This window comes from Pundamilia nyererei, unplaced genomic scaffold (assembly GCF_000239375.1).
Source record: "Pundamilia nyererei isolate P.nyererei 1_Seehausen unplaced genomic scaffold, PunNye1.0 scaffold00219, whole genome shotgun sequence".
NCBI lineage: Eukaryota > Metazoa > Chordata > Actinopteri > Cichliformes > Cichlidae > Pundamilia > Pundamilia nyererei.
The window spans coordinates 566,763-589,077 of record NW_005187620.1 but is presented as its reverse complement, the minus strand read 5'-3'; the positions used below and the strand labels follow the sequence as shown (position 1 = coordinate 589,077).

The following is a 22,315-nucleotide window of genomic DNA, read 5'->3' as shown; positions in this document are numbered from 1 at the left end:
AAAATAAAAAAAAAAAAAAAAAAAAGGAACAAAATCAATCAGTAACAGAAACTAATGATAAAAACAAAACAAATCTAAACAAACATCTTTTTGTTTAATTTTTTTACTTCATCTTATTATTGATGTATATGTAGAGGTATTCATGGAGCGCTTCTATTTTCTATCTAAACTATGTGTTTGTGTATTTTTACAGTTGTCCCCTTTCATAACATACACAGTAACTCATTTTTAAAGTGGGGTTTAAAGAAACCAATACATGCTTAAAATAAGCACGTACATTCTGCTCTCCTGTAATAAATAGTATTTGTGAGTACAATTCGCTGTATTAAATGTTAAGCTCAATACTTCCACAATCAATTTCGCTTTCTGCTAGCCTCTTTTAGAAGGGCAAGTCAAGAGATTTACTAATCTTATTTGCCCTTGCAGTATCGCACTCTCACATCAGACGGGTACATTCGCGTACTTTCAAAAATGAATGCATACTAGGATAAATACTCGATAAAGAAATGAGCATTGCAAGTGTGTTAGCCTGTCACGTCTTCGAGTTACGCAGGTCAGAGGGTCGGACAACGACATGTTTATTGAATAAGGAGCACTTTAAAACGACTACCTAATAATGACTCACTTACGGGATATAACTCTGGTTATTAAATTAATCGGGAAAACAGCTTTTTAAGATTTCCTCCTTCAGGGTTGTTAAGGTTAGCCTGTCTGCACGCTGACTGCGGTCACCGGCCCATCAAACTGTCATTCTCCAGGTCAACTAGTATTAAACAGCACACCGATCTAAAAACGCAACCATTTAGGGCGAGTTTATATGAAAATAACTGCTTTCTTACCGCTAATGTTCACTGCAGCTTTACCAAACCGGTACATGTTGCCTAGCTTGATGTCTTCAGATACCCTTGAAGCACAGAAGTGTAATATGGCCGCCGCACGTAAACAAAGCGGAAGTTATGCTGCGTTCATGTTCAATAGTAAAATAGTCCCCGCCACTGTACTTGAGTAAGTCATTCAACCTTCCATAAAAAGGCTCTGGTCTCCGCTAGCAAATGAGCTGTTCTCGTGACGATGTTTTTCAATTTTCACATCAACCTACTATATTAAAAACCTGTGGAATTAATGCTGATGCTTAGTTATGTCAAATTAAACGGATATCCGCTAAAGATAATATAAATGACTTCATATTTATCCCACTCTTCTAAATTCCCTGAACGCAGCATCATCACGAGTCTTAAAACGAGCATGCGCAGATAAAGTCTGAACATTAAAAGTGAATACAGAAGATAAATACGCACTTTAAGCTGAGATAAAGTTGTAAAATACGCTCACATAACTGGCAGTTGCTTTTGTTAAGAAATATAACGACATATATTACAATCAAATCAAATCATAGGCTACACAGTGTTAGGGTTAAGAGCCCTACTAACAACATCGTTGAGCACCGTGTCAGGATGGCCGAGTGGTCTAAGGCGCCAGACTCAAGGATAATCTCCTTCCGCAGAGACGGGACTTCTGGTCTCCGAATGGAGGCGTGGGTTCGAATCCCACTTCTGACACATAACTTTTTTTTGGTTAAAATCGATGATACAAAATGATTAGGGTAGGCTGAGTAGGTTATTAGTTAATTTCTACAAATTAGTTTAGAACTAATTAACAAGTTTACCAGCTCAAACATTTATGCTAATGTTCTGAGCTTTCTGCACAAGTACTCACTGCATTTTGTAGGAATCCTGTGTTTGTCAGGCACAATCCAGGACTTTTTAAAATCAGAGTGCTTTTCAGATGTAAATGAAGTGTAGAAAACTGTTGCAGAAAACACTGATCCACGTAGATTTTCCTGTACAACTATTACAGAGAATGGTCCAGAAACAGAGAAACTACCCAGTGAGTTCTCAGGGTGAAAATATCTTGTTGATGTAAGAGGTCAGATGAGAATAGCCAGGTTCCTATGAGCTGATAGGAAGGTAACAGAAACTCAAATTCAAAGTGTTTATTGTCAGTACAGAAGAAATAGCATTCTCTGTGCAATGACACTCTTCCTTTGCTGTCCATTCACAAATGCCAAGTTAGGTAAGGGGTAAAAGAACAAAAATAAAATAAAATAAAATAAAATAAATAAAAAGATAAAATACGGATAAAAATAATAATAAAAAAGATAAATAATTACAAATAAGTAAGCAAAGAAAAGTGTGGTATGCAGATGTTGATGTAGATGGATGTACAAAGGAGCTTAATGTGCAAAGCGACCTGATGTGCAAAATTGCAGTTGAGGTAGGTCAGCTGTTCAGGAGTCTGATAGCAGTGGGGGAAAAGGAGTTGAGTTGGGATGTTCTAGATTTCACACTTCTGAACCTTCATCTCGAGGGCAGTCCATAGCAGTAGTGCTGCTGTTCTTCCTCATGTCCACTATTATCTCCTTTGTCTTATCAGTGTTGAAGGCAAGGTTGTTGTCTTCACACCATGACACGACTCGTTATAACCGCGGTATGCAGAAGAGCATCTCTGAGCACACAACACACTGAAACTTAAACCAGATGGGCTACATCAGGAAAAGACCACACTGGGTGCCACTCCTGTCAGAAGAGCTTGGTAGGGTCGGAATTGGGCATAAACATAAAGGCATGTAAACATGTTCAATAAAATCTAAATATAGATATAGAAAGACACAAGACAGTCAAGTCTTCATATTGTAGTTTTTTTAATTAAATCAAAACATCATTTCAGGATTATAACAGTATGACTGTATGATGAATAATATATATACGCATACCAGGAATGTCAACATATTGGATGTTTTGTTTGTTTTAAATGGAAGTTACATAGAAGAAAACATTTTTCTACAGTCAGAAACAACTCCTGAGTTACAAATGAACTCACGTCTGAAGGCTTGAAAACGCTTCAAAGTTTAGCTGTTACGTCCATGACAGCTGATCTGAGGGTTGGTTTTGGTCTCTCTGTCATCATGGATTTAGTGTTAAAATCAAGGTAAACAGAATAAATGGGGGGGAAAAAATTTCCAAATGTTTGTTCGTTTAAAGGAGCACCACGGTGACCGCACTTACCATTACGCATTTTTTCTAATTCATTTACTGACAAGGTTTTTACATGTCTACTGCTTTTACAGGTCAAAAAGCAAATTGAGAATGAAAAGAGCAGCAAATCCTTTGTCTGGGATGTTGAATCCAGATGCTAAAATGCTTAACTGCTGTTCTGTGGTAAGATCGCAGGAGACAGCAGAGGGAGAGAGAAGATGGCCTTTCCATGCAGAGGAAACACATCAACCTGCACTGTCACAGTAGTATTATAAAGCTACTTTCAGCTGTTCCCTCCTGAGAGATACCCTTAAAGAACCCCAAAGGGATCTGTGTCTCTTCCTGGAGTCAAACCAGGGATCTTTCACTTGTTAATAGTGACTATGGAGCCATTGATATAAGATCAATCAAATATGTTAAAGGTTCCCACCAAATCCCCTCAAAATCAGCTCATTTTTGGGACAGATTTAGTGTATTTACTTATGCCATGCAAAATTTGACCTTTATACTTGGAATATTTTTTTCCAGCTACAGGAACTGTTAGGAGTAAACCGAAGGGTAGGGATAACAGACCTATGGTACATCATCATCCTCTTACAGTTTGAACATGCATGCAGGTACAAATCTTCAGAGATCATCAGTACAACAGGCCTGATGTGAAAGTTAGATGTAGTTTGTAAGGAAAATGTACTTACTCTTATAATTAAAGTGACAATGGACGAGTTTTAGATTTAACTTATCATGTTAGGAACTGCACAATGTAGCGGCTACAGAACAATGACACCAGCAGTGTTTAGACTACCTCCTTTAAGGCCTTGATTTAATGACGCAAGTCTGTGTCAAGGGCAGTGTATTATTATTTCCTGTGATTTATGTCATCTTACAGCAATGGATTTTCTTATCACACAGGCCCAAAGACTCAAATGTACAACTAACCCCTGTGAGCCAAAGGTTCAGACTTTACACTGCTCAGTTTCAGACAGTTTTTTCTACTTTTGGGTCTCTGTGAGGTCACAGAGAGGGGATGTCAGCAATATGGTTATCTCAGGCACAGAACTCTGCCTGGTGTTTCTGATGGGCAGCCAATCATAACCAAAAATCGCTTCCCTACAGCGAAACCTGGCAACCATCAAAATGAGCTGATCACCTTTTTCAGCACCACATAACTACCAGGAGCTCAACAAAACGCTGGGATTGGTTGGTGGATCAGTGTTTGAGAGATTATAGTAACAGCTCTAAACAATTAAAGAACTCTACATTAGAAAGCTGCATTTCTAACCGTTAATGCCTTCAGACGAGATTAATAAAGATAAACTGAATTCAGTCATTGTATACAAGCCGAGATTGGTCCAAAAGTAGTGGTAGATGGACAGAAGGTGGAGGAGTTTTCCAGCGACCCTATTAGGGTTATCAAATTACCAATATACATTAAGGCATCTTGTTCCCCTTGTGGTCACGGTTCATGTTTTAGTTCGCCTTCTTGTTTTTTCCTTCCTCGTCATCGGTGTACTCGGTCGGCTCCTCTCCTGGCTTCAGAAGCTTGCCGATGTAGTCGTACTTCACTGAAACGTAGAAGAAAAATCTAATTTAAAAAAAGAAAAAGAAAAAAGACCCGAAGGGAAAACAGCCAAGGTCTGCACGTTGCGATCTGCAGCTGTCTCACTTTATTAATGTGACCTCACACCAAGGCCACCTGCGTGAGGTGGCCATGAAACTCATCCAGAGCTGCCTCAAGTTACTCTTTTTCTCATTTTCTTATGAAAATCAAACATTTTATCACTGAAATTTTGTTTAAGCTCATACAAGCAGTGACATTCTCTGATCGCTCTCTCTCTGTGCTTCTGGGCTGTTTCAGGAAAAAGCCCTGAACACATAAATGGCAGAGATGGCCAAAATCTCTTCCTTTTTCACCTCCACGGTTCCAACGGGTTTTTGCAAATTTGCACTATGAGCATGATGGGAAACAATCTTAAAGCAATCCAGTTGTAATCTGATATCCTTTTAATCTGATAACAGGCTACTGACAGTGAGGAAAATAAATATTTGTGGCTAAAGGGTAAAGGGAGATAATGGATTAAGAGCTGGCAAATCAAACTGCCCGACATACTTGTTGACTGAAACCCTGGTTGATCTAAGTACAGGCTTTATTTTACTATAAATGCTTAGTAAATTATAAAATACACAAGAATTGTAAAACATTTTTAAATTTTTTTCTGTGGCATTTTTGGACCCTAATAACCTGACAGTGTGCTTTATCTTCCACTCACTGGTGAACTGAGACTCCCAATCAGAAAGGCTCTCCTTTTGCATGGAGTTCAGGTCCGACAGGTCATCGTGTTCATCTTTCAGGCCCTCCTTATCCAGGCAGAAGGTTGCCAGACCTCTGGATGCATCTCTGCCTGCAAACACTCCGTACGGTCCATCTGCAAGGTGAGGAAGACATACGATCAGATGATCGTGCATGGGAAAATATCTTGAATATTTGTCTTTAAACCACAGAGCGCGCTGAGGAAAAATCTGACGTTAAAGAAAGGTTATTTCAAATACAGATAATGATACATTTTCCCCAAAACCCCCCCAAAGATGTGGTTCATATCATTGAGGGTGTTTAAAACTCCTAACGAATGCTGTCTTATCCCAGAGTATACTGAACTAGGTGAGTAACCACCTGCCTCAGTTTGGATTTATTTAAAAGATATAACAAAAAGATCAGCATATAGAGTTAATCAGCCTTATTTGCCCCCCCCCCCAACAGCAAACAACAGCCAGTCCTAAGGTTTTCCTCGAGAGCTGCCAAAGCTTTTTCAACTTGAGGGCAAGTTTTAATATAAATGATCCAAACTCCTGAAATGAGACAAACCGTGGAATTTAGGCTACAGGGCAGGGTGTGGAATGCACTAAGAAAATCTGCGTGACAGATGACTATCATGTTGTCCAGAGGTTACACGCAACAGAGGTTACATTCTTAGATAAGACAAAACCCGAGAGTGCTCACTCTGTGCCCGTTTCCACAGAAGTGAAAAGTCACAGAGAAAATTGACTGTGTCCAGGAAATCATATCATCCACATCCAGATACTTCCCTAACTAATTTACTTACCTAATTTTTAAATTTTGTGTTTTCACGGCCTCAGACTTTTCTTTAGATTTTTGGCCATTTGCTAAACATATTTTTGGCTTTTATTAATTAAATGGAACTTAAAAAAAGCTTGTTAAAGATGACAGTCCTGGTGGTTTTCACTCTTTCATTTCATCCTCTTAGAAAGTGGTTTTCAGAAATGGGAATGTGCAGCTTAAGTGATTTTGTTTGGTTTAAACGTATTGTTGTCCATTTTCTGTAAAGCTATCATCAGAAACAACTGCTATATCTGTGTTTTTACTCAGTTGTATATAGCATTTGTATTTGTATTCTATTTTTTATCTTATTGTATATTTATTTTATTTTATTCCACTGTATATAGTATTTTATTTATTCTATCCTGTACAGTTTTGTACTGTATTTATTCTTATTGTATCCTAATTTTTGCCTCATAACTTTTGCACTGTCCACTTCCTGCTGTGACAAAACAAATTTCCCACGTGTGGGACTAATAAAGGTTATCTTATCTTATCCAAAGCGTTGTGTGTTGCATTGATGAGACATCAAGTGAAACTGAACCAGGGCTGGGTTGTACTTTTGTGTAATAACAGTTTGTACCATAAGATGGTGCAGTGAGTTTTAGATCAATTCTGCTTAGTCACTACAAAAAAAACATAGTCAAATTAATTCAAAGTAGTCCAAATGTAAAGCTATAAAAAAGAACAATCTAGATAACCGCTATTAAGACATTAACTACATGTTAACCGCACATTCAGACCAATCAGAGTCTATCTACTTTGTGTCAAGCTCTGAAGGCACCAATATTTTGACTCCTATATTATGTCCTCCATCCGCACAGTACATACTGTTGTGCTTTTACTATATTACCTGGATGCCCCGGGGCTCATATAAAACCCTGAATGGTCCCTACTGCAGTTTTAAACCCCTAATAGACTGGACTCTTCTATGGACAGAAGAAGCATCGGGTATGTTTTAAACATTGCAGGGATCAAGCCCTTTTTCTAAGGAGAACTCAACGTCTTCATAGACGATCTCTGGCTCCAAGGCCACCGCAGCCCCTCTGTTATGAAACGGGATCTCAGTTAAACAACTAAAGGGGGTGTGGCGCCAGCTCCAAGACACAGAAGTCAACTAAAAGTTGTGCCAAGCAGCAACAGTTTTTTTTTTTTTTTGCATTTAGCGATAGTAACTAAACTAAAACCCACGCTAAACTAACTGCCGTTGGTTTTGTTCGTGGCACGAGGACACCACAGTTAGTAACCACTGCACGCGCGAACGTTACCTGGTCCGTAGAACTTCTTCCCTCTGGTCACGTCAAACACTTTTCCGTTGATGGCCATGAGGATCCGCGGGTTCTGCAGCCCATCGTAGGGCTTCAGCTCCGCAAGCGTAAAATCTCTCTTCTTCATTTTGGGCAGTGGTTTGTCCTCCTCGCTGAGCTCCGGTGGTTTGTCCCCGCGGAAGATTTTGTACAAAAGGAAAAAGCAGAGACTGAGCAGGGTCAGATTCAGCGGAGAAGTGAAGATCTCCTGAAAAATTCCACCAGAAGTTAACTCGCTACTCTCTGCTTCGGCCATGTTGTCGTCTCTTTCCCCTGAACAGTGTGTGCTGGGTGGGATTGGTGGAGCCTGACCTCACACTACTCAACGGCTTAGGGCCGAGCCAGCGCTTGTGATCCCTGGACCAATCACAGTTCTCTCTCACCCTTACAGTCCGCTGTTTGGACCAATCAACGTCTTCTAAGTGCCTCCATAGATATCGTACTTTGTCTATGTAACAATCATCTGTGGAGGCCAAAAAAAGTCTAAAAAGCGCCAAAAACAACAAGGAAGTTACGGTGCGACATGAAACCACCACTAAAAGAAGATATAAAAGACTACAAACAGTTATGTAATGTAACAAACAAATTAAACAAAACAACACATAAAATAAATACTGAGATGCAAATTTATACAAATGCTTCTTAATTCCTTTGTGTTCATTTTGGATGTTTTTGACTGCATCTTGTCTTTTTTGTGTATGTGGTCTTTGTTTTCTTCATTTGGTCCCCGAATTAAATTAATGTCCTTGGTCCTGTGGTGGATATCGTCAATAATTATATTGATAACTTTACACAAAAAACTAACAATAATTCTGTTTTAGAAATGATTAATATGATAAGTCTTTAATTAGTTCCAAAACAGAATAAATACATAATAAATAAGTAAATAAAGATATATTTCTAAAAAGAAAAAGAAAAAAAAGAGTAAATGTAAACAAAAACAGGCTTAAAATGTTTAGAAGGTCCCAGCACAACTACATAATGGCTACATATTCCTATTAAAAGAGATAAAAATGACCACCACAACAAAGTTATGTTATTATAAGTCAAACACAAACAAAGCAACACACATAAAACAAACACAGAGACGCAAAATGACAGAAACGCGCTTCTTTGGACTCGGTGTGAAAGTGTTTTTGGTTGTTTTATGTCTTTTTGTGACTCTCTGTTACTTTTGAATAAAAATGTTTTTATAAAATCAAGTTTAAAAAAGTGGATCATTTTCTTGTGCCTGGTGGTCTCATTCAATAATTAATGCTTGAGATAAATATATCCATGAATTAATTGTATAATATGCTAAATCAATACATATTATTATTATGTGTGCAACTTGTAATCTTGTATTCTTCTAGATTTAAGTCTCTTTTTTTAAAAATTCTGGGTGATTTTCTGATGAGATTAAGGTGCACACAGGCAGACTGAATTAAATAATAACAGTAAAAAGCTTTGGTTGTGGTAGGGTCATTTGTGGCTTTCAACATCCGTCGATTGTGTCATAGAACTCGGTCCACTTCCTCTTGGAAACCGCCTCTCTCCGGTATTTGGTTCCCACCCACCCAAACAAAGCTCAGCTGGCGATTTTTTTCCTCACAGAGACGATACTTAGCTTCGTGTCTGCCCCAGCGGCAGTAACCTGAACCTGTTTTCAGAGGACTGGATTCCTGATAACCAGAAACCATGACCAGTTGGCTCCCGTGTGTCCCGGTAACACGCTCAGCTGACTGAAGGCTTGTTTATAATTTCACTCATTGCGCAACAATAATAACGTTAACCGAGCTAACCGCCAGCGCTACCAGTACTAACACCACCCGGCTCTGCGAGGCTGGGAGCAGAGATGAAGAGCGAGTCGACGGCTGCTGTGTCCACTTTAAAGCGGATTTGATAGACGGGGCTCAGCCTTGGTTTTGGTTCCTGCTGGGAGGAGATCTGATGCTACGAGAGATTTGTTGAGTCAAGCTAGCTACCCGGTGAGTTTTGATGTTTTTATATGTAGCCTAGCCCAACTCGGGAGCCCTGAAACCCTGTAAAGATAATGCTCGGCCGTGTTTGAGCAAGTAAGCTAGCTGGATCATTTCTAGCTTCATGCAAGGTAGTAAAACCACACCTTTGCTTTTTTTTATTAAGAGAAAATAAAAGAAAGAGACTTTAGTAAAACTCTAATGAAAGCTAACTCTATATCTCAGGAATAGAAACACACCTAGTAAGACTTTCCTTTTAAATTCAGGTTATCTTAAAATAATATAGTAAAGTACATAGTGTATAAATATTTAATCTACGTTATGATAATTAGTGGTTATTTTCAATGACAAGTGCAGCAGTTATGCAGTAGTAGCTATAATTATAAAGGAAATAATTCGTGTTTTATGTTGTTAGTCAGATTAAACTAGAAATTAAGGCTACAATTGTACCCTTTTCTTTACCTCTTTCATGTAGGTTTTTGAGGGTTGGGTCTTACTGCTGCAGTTTTGTTTCACTTTCATCTTTGAAAAAATAAGAAAAGAAATGCATCCAGAGATTCAAATCGTAAAAAAATGATTGTGAGATTCTCTGTGAAGTAACTATGGTGTTAACAGACTCTTACAGAACGGGTGAGGATTTAAGTTGGTAATTTCTCATTGTTTCCAGTGCATGATTTATAAAGTTCAGTCTCTAACTCGTGTATTTTCTCTTTTCAGCTGCCTTATAAATCAACTCCCCTCTGCTCTCCCTTGTTTGCTGTGCCGTGGTCTCTTCTCTGGCTTTTCCAGACGCCGTCGTTATGACCGCAATGCGTGTGGACGTCAAAGTGGTGATGCTAGGAAAAGAGAGCGTGGGGAAGACTAGTCTGGTGGAGAGATATGTTCACCATCGCTTCTTGGTGGGCCCGTACCAGAATGTGAGTGTCAGCTGCTCCACTTCAATTTTCCATGTTGGTCTGCTGCCTCCATGAAGGGCTTCAGTTTTAACTTTAGCCCAAGGGAGGCTGTGGTAACAGAAGATCAAGTCTGTGATTGTTTCAATGCGTCAAAGCTCTGACAGGAAGTAGAGTTGCAGTAATGTTTTAGTACATTTCTGCAAGCTAATGCTGCATTTTCCTTAAATAATAACAGTATAGTAAACATTCTATATATACCACCTTTGCAAAGGGCTTTGACAAACAGACAAACACAGACCAATCAATGGCAGATCTAAACATTAAAGTTGGACAAAAAATGTAAACTTATACATGTATAAGAAAAGAATAAAGGGAGCCTAGAAGGCAAAAGTATAAGGTAAGACATCAAGTAAAAGAGAGTTCTAAGAGGTGGTTACCCACTCTGCAAGCCTAATCTCCTCAGGTAGGTAATTCCAAAGTAGGCACCTTCAGATGTAGGTCTGGAACAACCAGGAGGCCCCACCTAAGGATTTAAGGCTCCAGCTCACTCATTTCTGCAGCTGTAGGCCTATGAGGCAGACATCCTCAATTCTAGCTTGTAAAAGAAGCTGCTCTGTTGATGACTTTCTCCATGTGAGAGTGTGAAAGTATTGGTTTTATCCTCACAGTGTTGACCTCCCTCGTTCTCACTTAACAGTTTATTTATTCTCGATTCCTCGAGCTTAGGTGTGGGCAATGCAACAGGCTTTTAACAAAGTGAGCCATCTTCACCTATGAGCCTTATTTTAAAGTGATTCCAATTAAATATGACTGCATCATAAATTGTTTTCTTAGACCCAACAGGATTAATGGCACTTGTTTTATATCTTGGACCACTTCTAATTGCACCATGTGACAATATTGTGAGGTGCAGAAAGTTTGATGATCCAATTAATCATCTCAAATAATCAAGTATTTTTCCCACCATGGTTCGTTTATTCCTGCTAGGTGTCACACCCGTTTTATACAAGTCATTAGCCTCTTTAAAGCCGCAGGAGTTAACCCAAAATGCTTTCTGGTTTAGGCAAACCTGTTAGCCTTCCAAGTCTCCAAAAACACAAACACTAAAATAGAAGATGTAAGTAAACACACATCATGTTTAAAATCTACAAATGGAAACAAAAAACAATTAACGTCAAAATGATAAAAATAGCTTTTAATGGTATTCAAAGTGCATATTTAGGATTTTCTGGAAAATCTAGATATTGCTTACATTTCCTACAACACTCATGTAGAAAACACCTGTGGATCTTTACTTAAAGCTCCTCCATCAAGCCATCTCTCTTCCTTTCCTCTGTCCTCCAGATGGATTTTAGGAGACACGAAGTCTTTCAGTATGACGCAATGAGATTGATTTCTGTGTCAAAACCTGCGTACATTTCGAGGAGGCACAAATTAGAGAAATGAGAAAAGCTTTAAGAAAAAACGAAATCCACATATCATCTGACAAATATCAATCTAACATGGCTGAAAGCAGTCATATCATATGTTTGCAGTGTCTAACCCCACTGCTTCTCTCTTTCTGACAGACCATCGGTGCTGCTTTTGTTGCCAAGCCAATCCAGGTGGGAGAGAAAGTGATTACTCTTGGAATATGGGTGAGTTAGAGGCTGCCTAAAATGTACGTGCTTTGTGATAGTCAGTCGTTTCACATTTGATCCCTTTCTTGCAGTTCAATGAGCTGATGGAAGATTCATAAACCCAAAAAGGAATTTTGTATATTTCCCTTTTTTTTTTTTCCTTTTTCAAAATTTCCTCTGTTTGAAGACCGGAAAATAGCCATGATTAAGAGCAAAGCCAGTCTGATGTCATTTGTCCTGCTGAAGTTGCTACTTTATGCTGTTAAAAGGTTCATACTAACAGTAACTCTTGTCTATTTTTTCCAAACCCAACTACCCACTGCACTCATGGTGTCACAGCTTCAAAGTTATTGGAACCAAGAGAACTAATATTGCTAAGCTTTGCTATGTCACAACCAAAACTTCCTCAACACAATAAAACTTTATGTACCATGTGTATTCCAATAAACGGTCCAGAATTTTCCTTTTTGTGCACCATCAGCCAAGCTGACTGGTCTCCACCCCATGTTGTGCTTTTGTCCCTACAGGCCTTTGTGTTGATCACATTTCCAAAGACCTAGCTTTTAACTGACTACCTGGTTTCTGTTTTAGGAAATAACCAAAACAACAGCCTCTTTATATCATTAATATAATCATACTTAAATTACTACCTTTTGTCTGAATTTCTACCAACATTACTTGTCATGTTCTCATGTTATTGCTAAGGATTGTCTATTGCATTGGAGTCACACTGGGTTAAATATGTACACTTGGGTTTTAAGGGGTATTTATTATTTTCTTCTTTTTTTGGGGTTGTATGGAAGCCCCAAACGCAATTTCATTGTTCTTGACAATGACAATAAATAAATAAATAAATAATAAATACCTAACTGAAGGTTGATGATTCTGAATTTTCCTTTCAGAATAGATTAATGTCATCAGCATGTACCCAGTATTAATGTATCTTAACTTTAATTTAAATTAGTCGATGTTAGTGGCAGTTAGAAGAACTCTCTGCATAGCTGTCCTGACTCAACCTGCTAAAGGATTAAAAGTCCGAAGCTAAACAAATGGTTTCCCTGTGTGAATGTGGAAACTATGTAAAAATGATGGCGTGTGTGTGGGTGGATGCAAATAGTTATTAATGAAAGTAGTTTTTATCATATCTCATATAAATGGTAATAAGAATAGAGGTAAAAAAAAAAATACATAATATTAATTTGACCTGTAAAATTTTGGAACCACAGCCTGTTGCGGCATAAAGATAAAGCATTTGAGCTGTTTATGATAGCTTTAAACAAAAAGTTAAGGCTTCTCTCCTGATCATTTCATCACTGTTTAGGTTCCAGTTCCAGTTAGTTCATCTCTTCTCTTGTGTTTCCCACTCAGGACACAGCAGGATCAGAGCGTTACGAAGCCATGAGCAGAATCTACTACAGAGGAGCTCGAGCCGCCATCGTCTGCTATGGTAAATCTATACTTTTACAGTGAAGAGGAGATATTCCTACGTTAATAACTTCACTGGATACTCACCCTGACCTCCTGTCAAAATCAGCTAATATTTGTTGTGTGTGTTGAAAGTTGGTGCTTCTTAATTATCCTTGTTTTTCCACTGTTTTTGGTGCCTTGTAACTTAAACTTAGCCTAAATACATGAGTTAGCACAATAATTTGTTTAGGGCTGAAAAACACATTTAAGAGCAATTTTACAACCACTTCAGTGTTGCAACAAAATCGCGTTTGTTAAGCAGCTTTGAGTATCAGTATCAAGAATGTCAAGTTGGCCGGTGTGCAAATTGGCACAGTGTTGCTGATAATTATGACGCGCATATCTGGTTTATAAAGATGATGGTGTTCACTCACTTTCAGTCACAGCCAGGTTGAATTTCATGATACGTTCTTTTAATAGGCGAGTCGTGACTGTTAACTCATTCACTGCCAGCCATTTTCAAATCAGGTAACTCCCCACTGCCAGAGTTTTTGAGCATTTTTACTCATTTTTGAAGAGCCACAGAAAACTGTGTGTTATGATCATATAAACGCTGAACCTACCAAAATGAAGAACAGACTCTCTTCTTTCATCCAAAAAAAAAGCTTGTTTCTACCATTTTCCATTCTTTAGTAATCAGCTGTAGAAGAGAGGTGGGTTCCACCAAAAATGCCTGTTTTGACCAAAAAAAGGGAGAAAACGAGCTTTTTGTGAAAAATACATTTCAAGCAGAAAAGTGCCTTTGACACTAATATTTCTTGCTTTGTGACACCTCTAACATATAAAATAGTTTTTCACTTCTATAAAACAGAAATAACACTGAGAAAGGTTATGTTTTATCAAAACAATTTATTTACAAATATATGAAAAAATAAAATGTACATAGTGAAACATTTATTCACAATGAATAATTCACTTTTGTGTGGTAATCATTATAACACTTTCCGGGATGCAAGGGCACACAACAAGACTTGCACCACATTTTTGTCTCACTGCGCAATCCCTTACGTGCGCAAACCCTGCACCTCCTTGCAGGTCTACTTTTACTGCTGGTGGGCTTCAGTTTTCACTGACAAGCTGCCCGAGGTTGTATTCTAGCCCTTCCCATTGAAAAACGTAATTGACGTCTATAGACGTCAATGGCAGTGAATGAGTTAATGTGTTACAAGGGGACCACAAGAACTGTGACAAGTCAGCTTGGCCTGCGTTTCTTTTCTTAGTTTCAGATTTTGTTTTCCCACCCTCATTTGGGCGACTGTAGCTCAGGGGAGTTGGGAAGCGCATCTGTAACCGGAAGGTCGCCGGTTCGATCCCCGGGCTCTCTGTCCTGGTCGTTGTGTCCTTCGGCAAGACACTTTACCCTACCGCCTACTGGTGTTGGCCAGAGGGGTCGATGGCGCAATATGGCAGCCTCGCTTCTTTCAGTCTGCCCCAGGGCAGCTGTGGCTACAACCGTAGCTTGCCTCCACCAGTGTGTGAATGTGAGAGTGAATGAATAGCATTGTAAAGCGCTTTGGGTGCCTTGAAAAGCGCTATATAAATCCAATCCATTATTATTATTATTATTATTATTATTATTATTATTATTATTATAAATTCTGAAGTTATGAGGGTCAAAACGAAAGTGTGGGTCGGCTTCAGTACCAGTTCTGCTCGGTGCTACCACAACTCACTCGAGGCAGCAGTTTCCATTTCATAAATGAGACGTCCTGCCCATCACTGCACTCTGTAAAACAGTCAGGAGAATCCTTCAGAGGCAGGTACAGTGACTCGACCTGGTGATGATTTCAGCAGGTGAAGTGTAAATCAAACTGGTGTTGTGATGTCCGGTTTGAGCTGTTGTGTAGAAAAATGTTTCAGCATGTTGTGGGCATTTTAATCCGACTTTAAATAATCATGTTACAGATTACAAGATTACAGCTACCAATGCTTTGGGCTGTTTCAACTGTGCACATATGACAGTGCTGTGGAAAATTTGAAACCGGTTCTCAAGCAGCACCGGTTTTCAATTCCAGTCTGTAATCTCTGTATATCTTCCTATTCAGTATCATTTATTGTGACAGAAAGGTCCCATTTCCATCTATCTAAGGTCTTGGAAAAACCACAGGTGGCAACAACGGCTATCATTTTAGGCATTTGAAACCACAGCTTTCTGATAGAAGATATGTACGGTTGTGCTTTGCAATCTATAATATCAAATTTGTCAATGGCAAAAGAAATTGAGTTTAGGGATACAATATTTCTCAATCATTTTAAACGGCAGTAATGCATTATCAGTTTGTATGTCTTTCAGTGTATTACCCCATTTCCTATAATCGGCATCAAGGAATCCTGGCTTAAGTGTTAAGAAGCAAACTAGTTGGTGTGGTGTTGGCCTCTAACCAAAGAGCCACTGTCCAGTCCTGAACTGCTTTCAGATCTGTGTCTTTTTTCCACATTGGGGAACTTTGTAAAAATAGTCGGTGGATAGTCATTTCCCAGCAGATTAGTCACACTGCTGTGATGTTTAGTTTAACATCTTTCTTCTTTAACTTCCTCCTTCTTAAGTTGGATTGTATTTCACCTTATAGCCTAATCTTTCAGCATATTTAATCAATTATATTATCAAACAAATAATGGACAGATTGGCTGTTAGTTTTAATGTGTGATGAATATGGGGTGCCTGCTCTGTATGGATTGGTGAGTGTGTGTGTGTGTGTGTGTCTAGACAAGGATGTTGAATACTGAAAAGTCTGCTGTATATTTTTGGCTTTCAGATCTGACTGACAGCAGCAGCTTCCAGCGAGCTCGCTTCTGGGTCAAAGAGCTGCAAAACTACGAGGAGGTAAGATGGTTTCTTTCATTGAAATGATTGCACGTCATTTGATATGTGATTTTATTTTTTTTTTCTTCACACGCCCAACAGTCATCTTAATATGGAAGCTCAAAAGGGTTTTGGGGGCATTCAGTTTTACACCATAAGTAAAGTTAGCAAATTGCGTTTATACAATAGCCGATTTATACAATAAAATTATATTATGATGGTGTAACTCTGCTAGTTGGCTGTGTTGGTTGCTAAATTGGGGTTTCAGTGTAATTGCCTCTGAGGTAATCCGGCCTCCATTTTGTAAAGCAGTCAGTTTATATGCATCTGTTAGGATAATGAAGCACTGAAAAAACACTGTCTCATTCTGAACTCTATTTCAGTCCTTTACACAGCTGAAAGTACCATATATTTAAAGCAGGCAATATCTAATCAAATAAGACTCGGCTTGATGGATGTGATCAGATGGTTCAGTTTGTAGTAAAAAAAATATAAGAGTTCAGTCCACAACCTTATGGAAGATTGTTTTTATTTTATTTGATTGTTTTATTGATCCAGATAAATGTATGTGTTATTACTATCTGTGGCCGCACAGTCTGCTGTCAGCCAGGTTTACTTGAAGCTGAAGTCCCACATTGGATTTCTGAAATTTCCATCATGTCAGTAATGGACATTGTGTTTTATTCTGGTGTGTGTTGTGCACTGCAGCACTGTAAGATCTACCTGTGTGGCACCAAGAGCGACCTGATCCAGGAAGACCGGAGTCTTCGCAAAATCGACTACCACGACGCTCAGGACTTTGCTGAAGGTGAGCCCAGTGGAGTGTAGACATGCAGAAAGATTACGCTGTAACATGTTTTTTTTCTGAGACGGTGGCCTGGTCAGAAGTGAATTAACATCAGTATGCTTAACAGTATGCATTACTTATGAAAACAGTTGAGCAATAGTCTTGTGGGGTTTTTTCAGGTTACTGATTTCTGATTTTCGAAATTTTCAAATTCCTAAAGTTGAGGCATTCATAATTTTCTAAAATGTAAACATAAATACATAAAACATGGAAGAATAAAAAACCTAGTTTGGTTGTTTATTGATATAAAGCTAGTCAACTTTGTCTTTTATATGTGAACAAATTTACAGACGATCACAGACAGTTTCAGTTGTATCCACAGTGTCACTTAAAAATACCCTGAGTGTTTAGTACATGAGTCATTTTCCTTACTTTATATACTGTAAATATGTGTTTGAACTCTATAAATGTTCTTCAGCTGTGGGAAATGATTTATAGTTGATTCCTTGAATGTTTCTGATATTTTCTTGTCTTTTTCTTGAAAATTGTATCCGAGACAGCTTTAAGAGACCAGTCAGATGTGTTGACAAAGTTGATCATTTAACCTTAGAAACAGGATTTTCCACGTGCGCTGTCATGTTTGAAACTGGGGGAAAGACTGTGTACTGAAGAGCTTGTGAACACTCTGGATGTTGTTAAAAGGATGTTAAGAAATCTCTAACTTCTGTCTGCTTTCTCTGTGTGATCAGCCCGAGTTGCAACACAAACACAATTTCTCTTCACTTACATAAGTTTGTCCTTCAGACTGACTGATGTTTAATCTGAATGTTCTGGTTAATATCCACAGAGATTGGTGCACAGCACTTTGAGACCTCCAGTAAAACGGGGAATAATGTAGGTGAGTTCGACCTCGAGTCACCGGAAGACTTCATGTAACACAGGTTGTTGGCTCTGACCGCAGCCTCATTCATTCATTCGTGGTTTTGATGAGTGAGGAAGTGAGCTGTAGCATTAAAAATATGGGTATGTTTTCGTTAACATGCAGGATGATCAGAGGATGGTCAGAACACAGCATGGCAGATACAAGTTGGCTCCTCATAAAAGACGCTTGAAGCTGCTGCAGATACCCACTCAGTTTTGGATTAAATGTATTCTTAGCAGTGTTGTATGTGCAAATGAAAGCCTTTCAGTTTTTGATTGGAAACATTTCAAGAGTATCAAAACTGTTGCTCTTTGGCAGCTTTTCTGTCTGTAAAAATGCAACACAGGGGTCAAACTTAGACACATTTCTTCACAAAAACAGGAGGCAGAAGGAAGGTTACACAGGGTGACCGCTTAAGATCTGAGTAGTGCATCATGAGGTTTTCGAATTGGTGTGTGTAGCCAGAATCAAACAGGGACAAACTGACATGACAAAATCCACCAAAATGGCATAAAAAGTAGGTTACTGATTCACCCAAGTCCACCTTTTATTTTTGTTTACCCAAGAGAATCTCTGCATATTTTCACACCCTTCTTCAAACAAAACAGCTGACATGAACTGGACAAATGTTATTTTTAAGTTACTTATTAGCACATAGTTTTAATATGTACTGATAAATTTTGTGCACTTAAGAGTTTTTCTCTTTTTTTATGCGAGTGTGATCAAAGAGTGTTACCATAATTTTCCGCTAATCACAGCCAGACATATTTAATTTACTTCCTGACAAGAGAAAATATTTAATCTAAGAAGCTTAATGAATGGATTAATTAATTGGTAGATTATTGCCAGTATTCTAGTGTGAGGCCATGGCTGAATCTGATGATTAAAGTCTAGTTAGAACAAGAGCGTTGTCTCCTTTGTGGCTTTTAGCATTCTCTCGCTGGATGCAGGTTTTGGAGCATCCCTTATCAGCCTGCTTACACTAAAAGAAGCTATTGCGTGCTGTACACCAGGTTTTAGGAATGTGAGTTGGCTTGTTTTTGTTGGCCATGACAGATACGAACTGATGGAAACTGACAGGCCTCATTCTTCCTCTGCTTTCCAGATGAGTTATTCCAGAAAGTTGCAGAGGATTACAACAGCACTGCTTTCCAGTATATGACAGGTAAGCGTGTCGTTCATGTACACAGATTGTTTTTGTTATCTTTATATCAATTCATGTGGCAAGGGTAATGGAAATTTGTTTGAAGTTATGTTATCCGTAGCAGAATTTACTGCAGAACTTTCAGGAAAATCTAATTTTTTAAAGTTAAAGGTTTAGGATCTGTGCAGAAAATATTAAAAATGTTACACATCCACAAACGTGTTTGAATTAAAGAAAAGCATGGAAGTAACAAAGGATTACAAATAAACGCCCTTGACTTTTATTTAATGACTTTATATTTAATTTACTTTATTGCAATTTGTTGTTACTCCATCAAAATCAATAGTTCATCTATATTATGATGTTAAACTAGCATACAGTTATATGGAATACAAGTCAACATACTTTATATCTAAAGATTTTTTTCTAGTAGTATTAAAACAAATACTTTTTAAAATAAAAAAATAAGAAACCAAGTTATAACATTTTACAAACAAAATTCATGGATTAAAAAAAACAAAACTTTTTTGCACAGAAATTAATAAAAATCCTTTCAGAATATGTAATAAATAAACAATGCTGAGACCAATTGTTCTTTCTTTCTTTTTTTTTTTTTTTTTGGGTCCAAGAATTTCTGTTTGGTAAATGTATAGCTGAGATTTAGACACTACAGTATTAGTGCTCAGATGGGATGGTGCATGAGGGATCACATTTTGGGCTTTTAAATAGTATTAATCCAAAATAAAAAAGCAGAAAATATATCTATTATCTTTGTTGCTAAAATTTTGGGGGAAAAAGACCAGTACCAGTCTTTTAGATGTGAATATAAAGTTAGAGCTTTCAGCTAATTAACTTAAATGGGAAATGGGTGAAACAGGTTTCCTTAGGTTTGGCAGGACTTTCTCTAATCTATACAAACTATCAAAATGTAAAAGCAATATGCAATGTGTTTATCTCCTGGAAATGATCTCAAACTAATTTAAAGTCCTATCACTTTTGTTTCATAGCAGAGGAAACGGGCGTCGACTTAGGCCAGAAGAAGGACTCTTATTTCTACTCCTGTTGTCACAACAACTGATGCTGAGGAGCAGGACAGGAAGTGTTTGCATTCCCTCAGCTGGAGTCAAACCTGGAAATGCTGGAAAGCTGTAACTCATCTATGAATGTGGTACCAAATCACAAAAAGGAAAATCAAACAAAACTCTTTATACTTTGTTGGATATGTTTCTTTTTTTCTTTTGTGCCATAATGAACTGAGAGCTGCAAGACTTTGGGGAAGAGGATCCTCAACTGCTGGGTGGTGAGGGACTTAAAGACCACCATGCCCACTTTTTTCACCAAGTTATTCATATTTATCACCATATCAACTTGTGACTTTCCTGCAGCCCACAGGGCGATAAGCCTCCCCAAGTTCACAGTGTTAAACAATCAGAAGCAACACTGTGGTTGGACAACAGCCTGCAGTGGTAAGGGTGTGGGATCCTCACTGAAGCCAGACTGAAAGAGAACTCGATTGATGCTGTGTGTTTTAGCGGTTGCTGTGTTTTGGGAGGGGGAGTTGTTTGTTTGCAAATGCTGATTTTGTTTACCTCCAACTGTATTTAACATTGTTGTGGAAACACATCTGTCAGTCCTGCTCATGTTCAGTGGAGGCTACACAGATGGAGAAGCCAGCTAGGATGAAGTGTGTCAGAAAACTACTTGTGTTCCTGCTCTTAATTAAAGCCGGGGTAGGCAACATGACCCATAATAACCTTTCAAGAGGGCGCTAGACTCATGCAACTCCTCTACGCTCTGATTTTAGGCTTTAAAAGAAATCAATCAGTTAAGTTTAAAAAAAAAGAAAAAGCCTGCGTAAGAATTCATATGTGGTAGCTTATTGGGTTTTGCAGAAGAATTTTTACCCAGAAGAGTAGGGTTTGAATCCTGTGTGGAGACCAAACTAAGCTCATGCTTCAGGATGAAGGTTGTAGATTCTGGCACAATCTTGGTTTGTCTTTTCTAGTTTTCTACCCGCTGCATTTTTAAGTGAAATACTTGAAAAACTGGCAAAACACACGACATTTTTCTTTTATAGAGGCCTTTACAGTAACAGTACATCTTTTGCCATGTGTCAGCCACGAAAGCGCCGTACGCTGCCACTACTCAGACTTGTTGTGCATTTGTCCTAGTTGCCACTCAAGGTAGTGCACCAACACCCACAAAACCCCCCAAAAACTGTGGCCCAAAAAGCATAATTCCCAAAGACACAATAATTTAAATAATAATGCCTGAATTGGGTGTAAATGTCCCCCCCCCAAAAAATCCAGTATGAAGTCCAATTGCTGTGTCCAACACAGCAAGAACACTAAATGCTGCTAAAACAGATCTGTTTTGCATCATAAGCTACGATTTCTGTAAAAATGTCCGAAAAATAAGCTGGTTTTAAGGAGGTGACTAACAACACGCCCACATATCTGTAATTAAATTGCATGGCCTGAGCTGCCTAAAAGAACATTTTTAGGGAATGTTACTTTTCTACAAATAATCTACTGTTTTTCTAAGTTTGAATGCATCTCTCAAAGAAAGAAATATATCTGACAGATTTCTAGCAGGAAAATCTTGGAATGTACAAATGATTTCAGGAAGAAGCTCTTCTGCAGAAGGACGATCAGTGAAAAGCCTCGTGGGCTAACATTGTAATGTCCCACAAACATTTAAAGCTATATTTAAGATTCGAGTCACTAATTTATTGCCTTTTAAGTTGTACTGCGCAATGGACTTGTAGGTTGCTGCTTTGATGTGTTGATGTTCAATATTGATGCAAATATTTTTTAAAAAACAACTGATGTCCACATCTGTTCTGAAAAATAAAAGGCTCATTCCAAGAATGTTTCAGAACGCAGATAGATTGTAAGTTTGAATTGATCCACAGTATTTTGCTTGTGTGTAATATTTGGCAAAGACTGACAAAAATACTGTATATGCGCAATTTTGCCATTGGATTGCATATCAGCATAAATCTTTGCACGTTTGCCTACAGAAGTGAATTCGAGGAATACTAAAAACCTTTTTGATTCAGGTTGGTATGTTTGGCTTTTTATCCCCCACTTACAGCCCACTTTAGTGGATCGGACCAGTGAAACTCCTTTTTCTTGATATAAATAAGTTTTAACTACACACTTAATCCATGACATATTTTAGTATTAGAAAAATAAGTGCAATTTCAAAAGCATAAAAAAATGCTGCAATGAAGGAAATCTGTCACCATGACTCTTTGGGCTTA

At 38.2% G+C, this 22,315-nt stretch overlaps 3 protein-coding genes and 1 non-coding gene across 5 annotated transcripts in view; 2 read left to right on the top strand and 2 right to left on the bottom strand.

Annotated features, from left to right (window-relative positions):
- cox7b (cytochrome c oxidase subunit 7B) overlaps nucleotides 1-965 on the bottom strand; it is a 1,945-nt gene extending 980 nt beyond the window's left edge. The window contains exon 1 of the mRNA XM_005748321.2: nucleotides 840-965. Within this exon, the coding sequence (XP_005748378.1) occupies nucleotides 840-876 (37 nt within the window). The 5' untranslated portion in view covers nucleotides 877-965. The remainder of the gene's footprint in view (nucleotides 1-839) is intronic.
- A 483-nt stretch (nucleotides 966-1,448) lies between these two features.
- On the top strand, nucleotides 1,449-1,559 carry trnal-caa (transfer RNA leucine (anticodon CAA)). Its single transcript has 2 exons — nucleotides 1,449-1,486; nucleotides 1,514-1,559. It is a non-coding gene; the product is annotated as a tRNA-Leu (tRNA).
- A 1,125-nt stretch (nucleotides 1,560-2,684) lies between these two features.
- pgrmc1 (progesterone receptor membrane component 1) lies at nucleotides 2,685-7,852 on the bottom strand. The gene is made up of 3 exons (XM_005748320.2): nucleotides 7,416-7,852; nucleotides 5,303-5,458; nucleotides 2,685-4,597 (listed from the first exon to the last, which is right to left on the bottom strand). Exons 1-3 carry the CDS (start codon nucleotides 7,708-7,710, stop codon nucleotides 4,503-4,505), a joined length of 546 nt encoding a protein of 181 aa, XP_005748377.1. The 5' UTR covers nucleotides 7,711-7,852; the 3' UTR covers nucleotides 2,685-4,502.
- A 1,072-nt stretch (nucleotides 7,853-8,924) lies between these two features.
- Nucleotides 8,925-22,111, top strand: rab24 (RAB24, member RAS oncogene family). Of its 2 annotated transcripts, none has more exons than XM_005748318.1 (9): nucleotides 8,925-9,421; nucleotides 10,130-10,329; nucleotides 11,877-11,945; nucleotides 13,296-13,374; nucleotides 16,151-16,218; nucleotides 16,906-17,005; nucleotides 17,832-17,882; nucleotides 19,012-19,071; nucleotides 20,061-22,111. In XM_005748318.1, the coding sequence occupies exons 2-9, from the start codon at nucleotides 10,213-10,215 to the stop codon at nucleotides 20,126-20,128; spliced, it is 612 nt and encodes a 203-aa protein (XP_005748375.1). In that variant the 5' UTR covers nucleotides 8,925-9,421; nucleotides 10,130-10,212; the 3' UTR covers nucleotides 20,129-22,111. The 2 variants fall into 2 exon arrangements, with proteins under 2 accessions (XP_005748375.1, XP_013770177.1); XM_013914723.1 differs by having other exon boundaries at nucleotides 8,926-9,421; nucleotides 20,058-22,111.
- Nucleotides 22,112-22,315: the final 204 nt, after the last annotated feature.

Coding starts and splice junctions, on each gene's coding strand:
- pgrmc1 (XM_005748320.2), bottom strand. CDS start 7,710: ATGGCCGAAGCAGAGAGTAGCGAGTTAACTTCTGGTGGAATTTTTCAG. Junction 5,459..7,415: donor GAAGAAGTTCTACGGACCAG/GTAACGTTCGCG, acceptor CTCACCTTGCAG/ATGGACCGTACGGAGTGTTT. Junction 4,598..5,302: donor TTGGGAGTCTCAGTTCACCA/GTGAGTGGAAGA, acceptor TCTACGTTTCAG/TGAAGTACGACTACATCGGC.
- rab24 (XM_013914723.1), top strand. CDS start 10,213: ATGACCGCAATGCGTGTGGACGTCAAAGTGGTGATGCTAGGAAAAGAG. Junction 11,946..13,295: donor TGATTACTCTTGGAATATGG/GTGAGTTAGAGG, acceptor TTTCCCACTCAG/GACACAGCAGGATCAGAGCG. Junction 16,219..16,905: donor AGCTGCAAAACTACGAGGAG/GTAAGATGGTTT, acceptor TGTGCACTGCAG/CACTGTAAGATCTACCTGTG.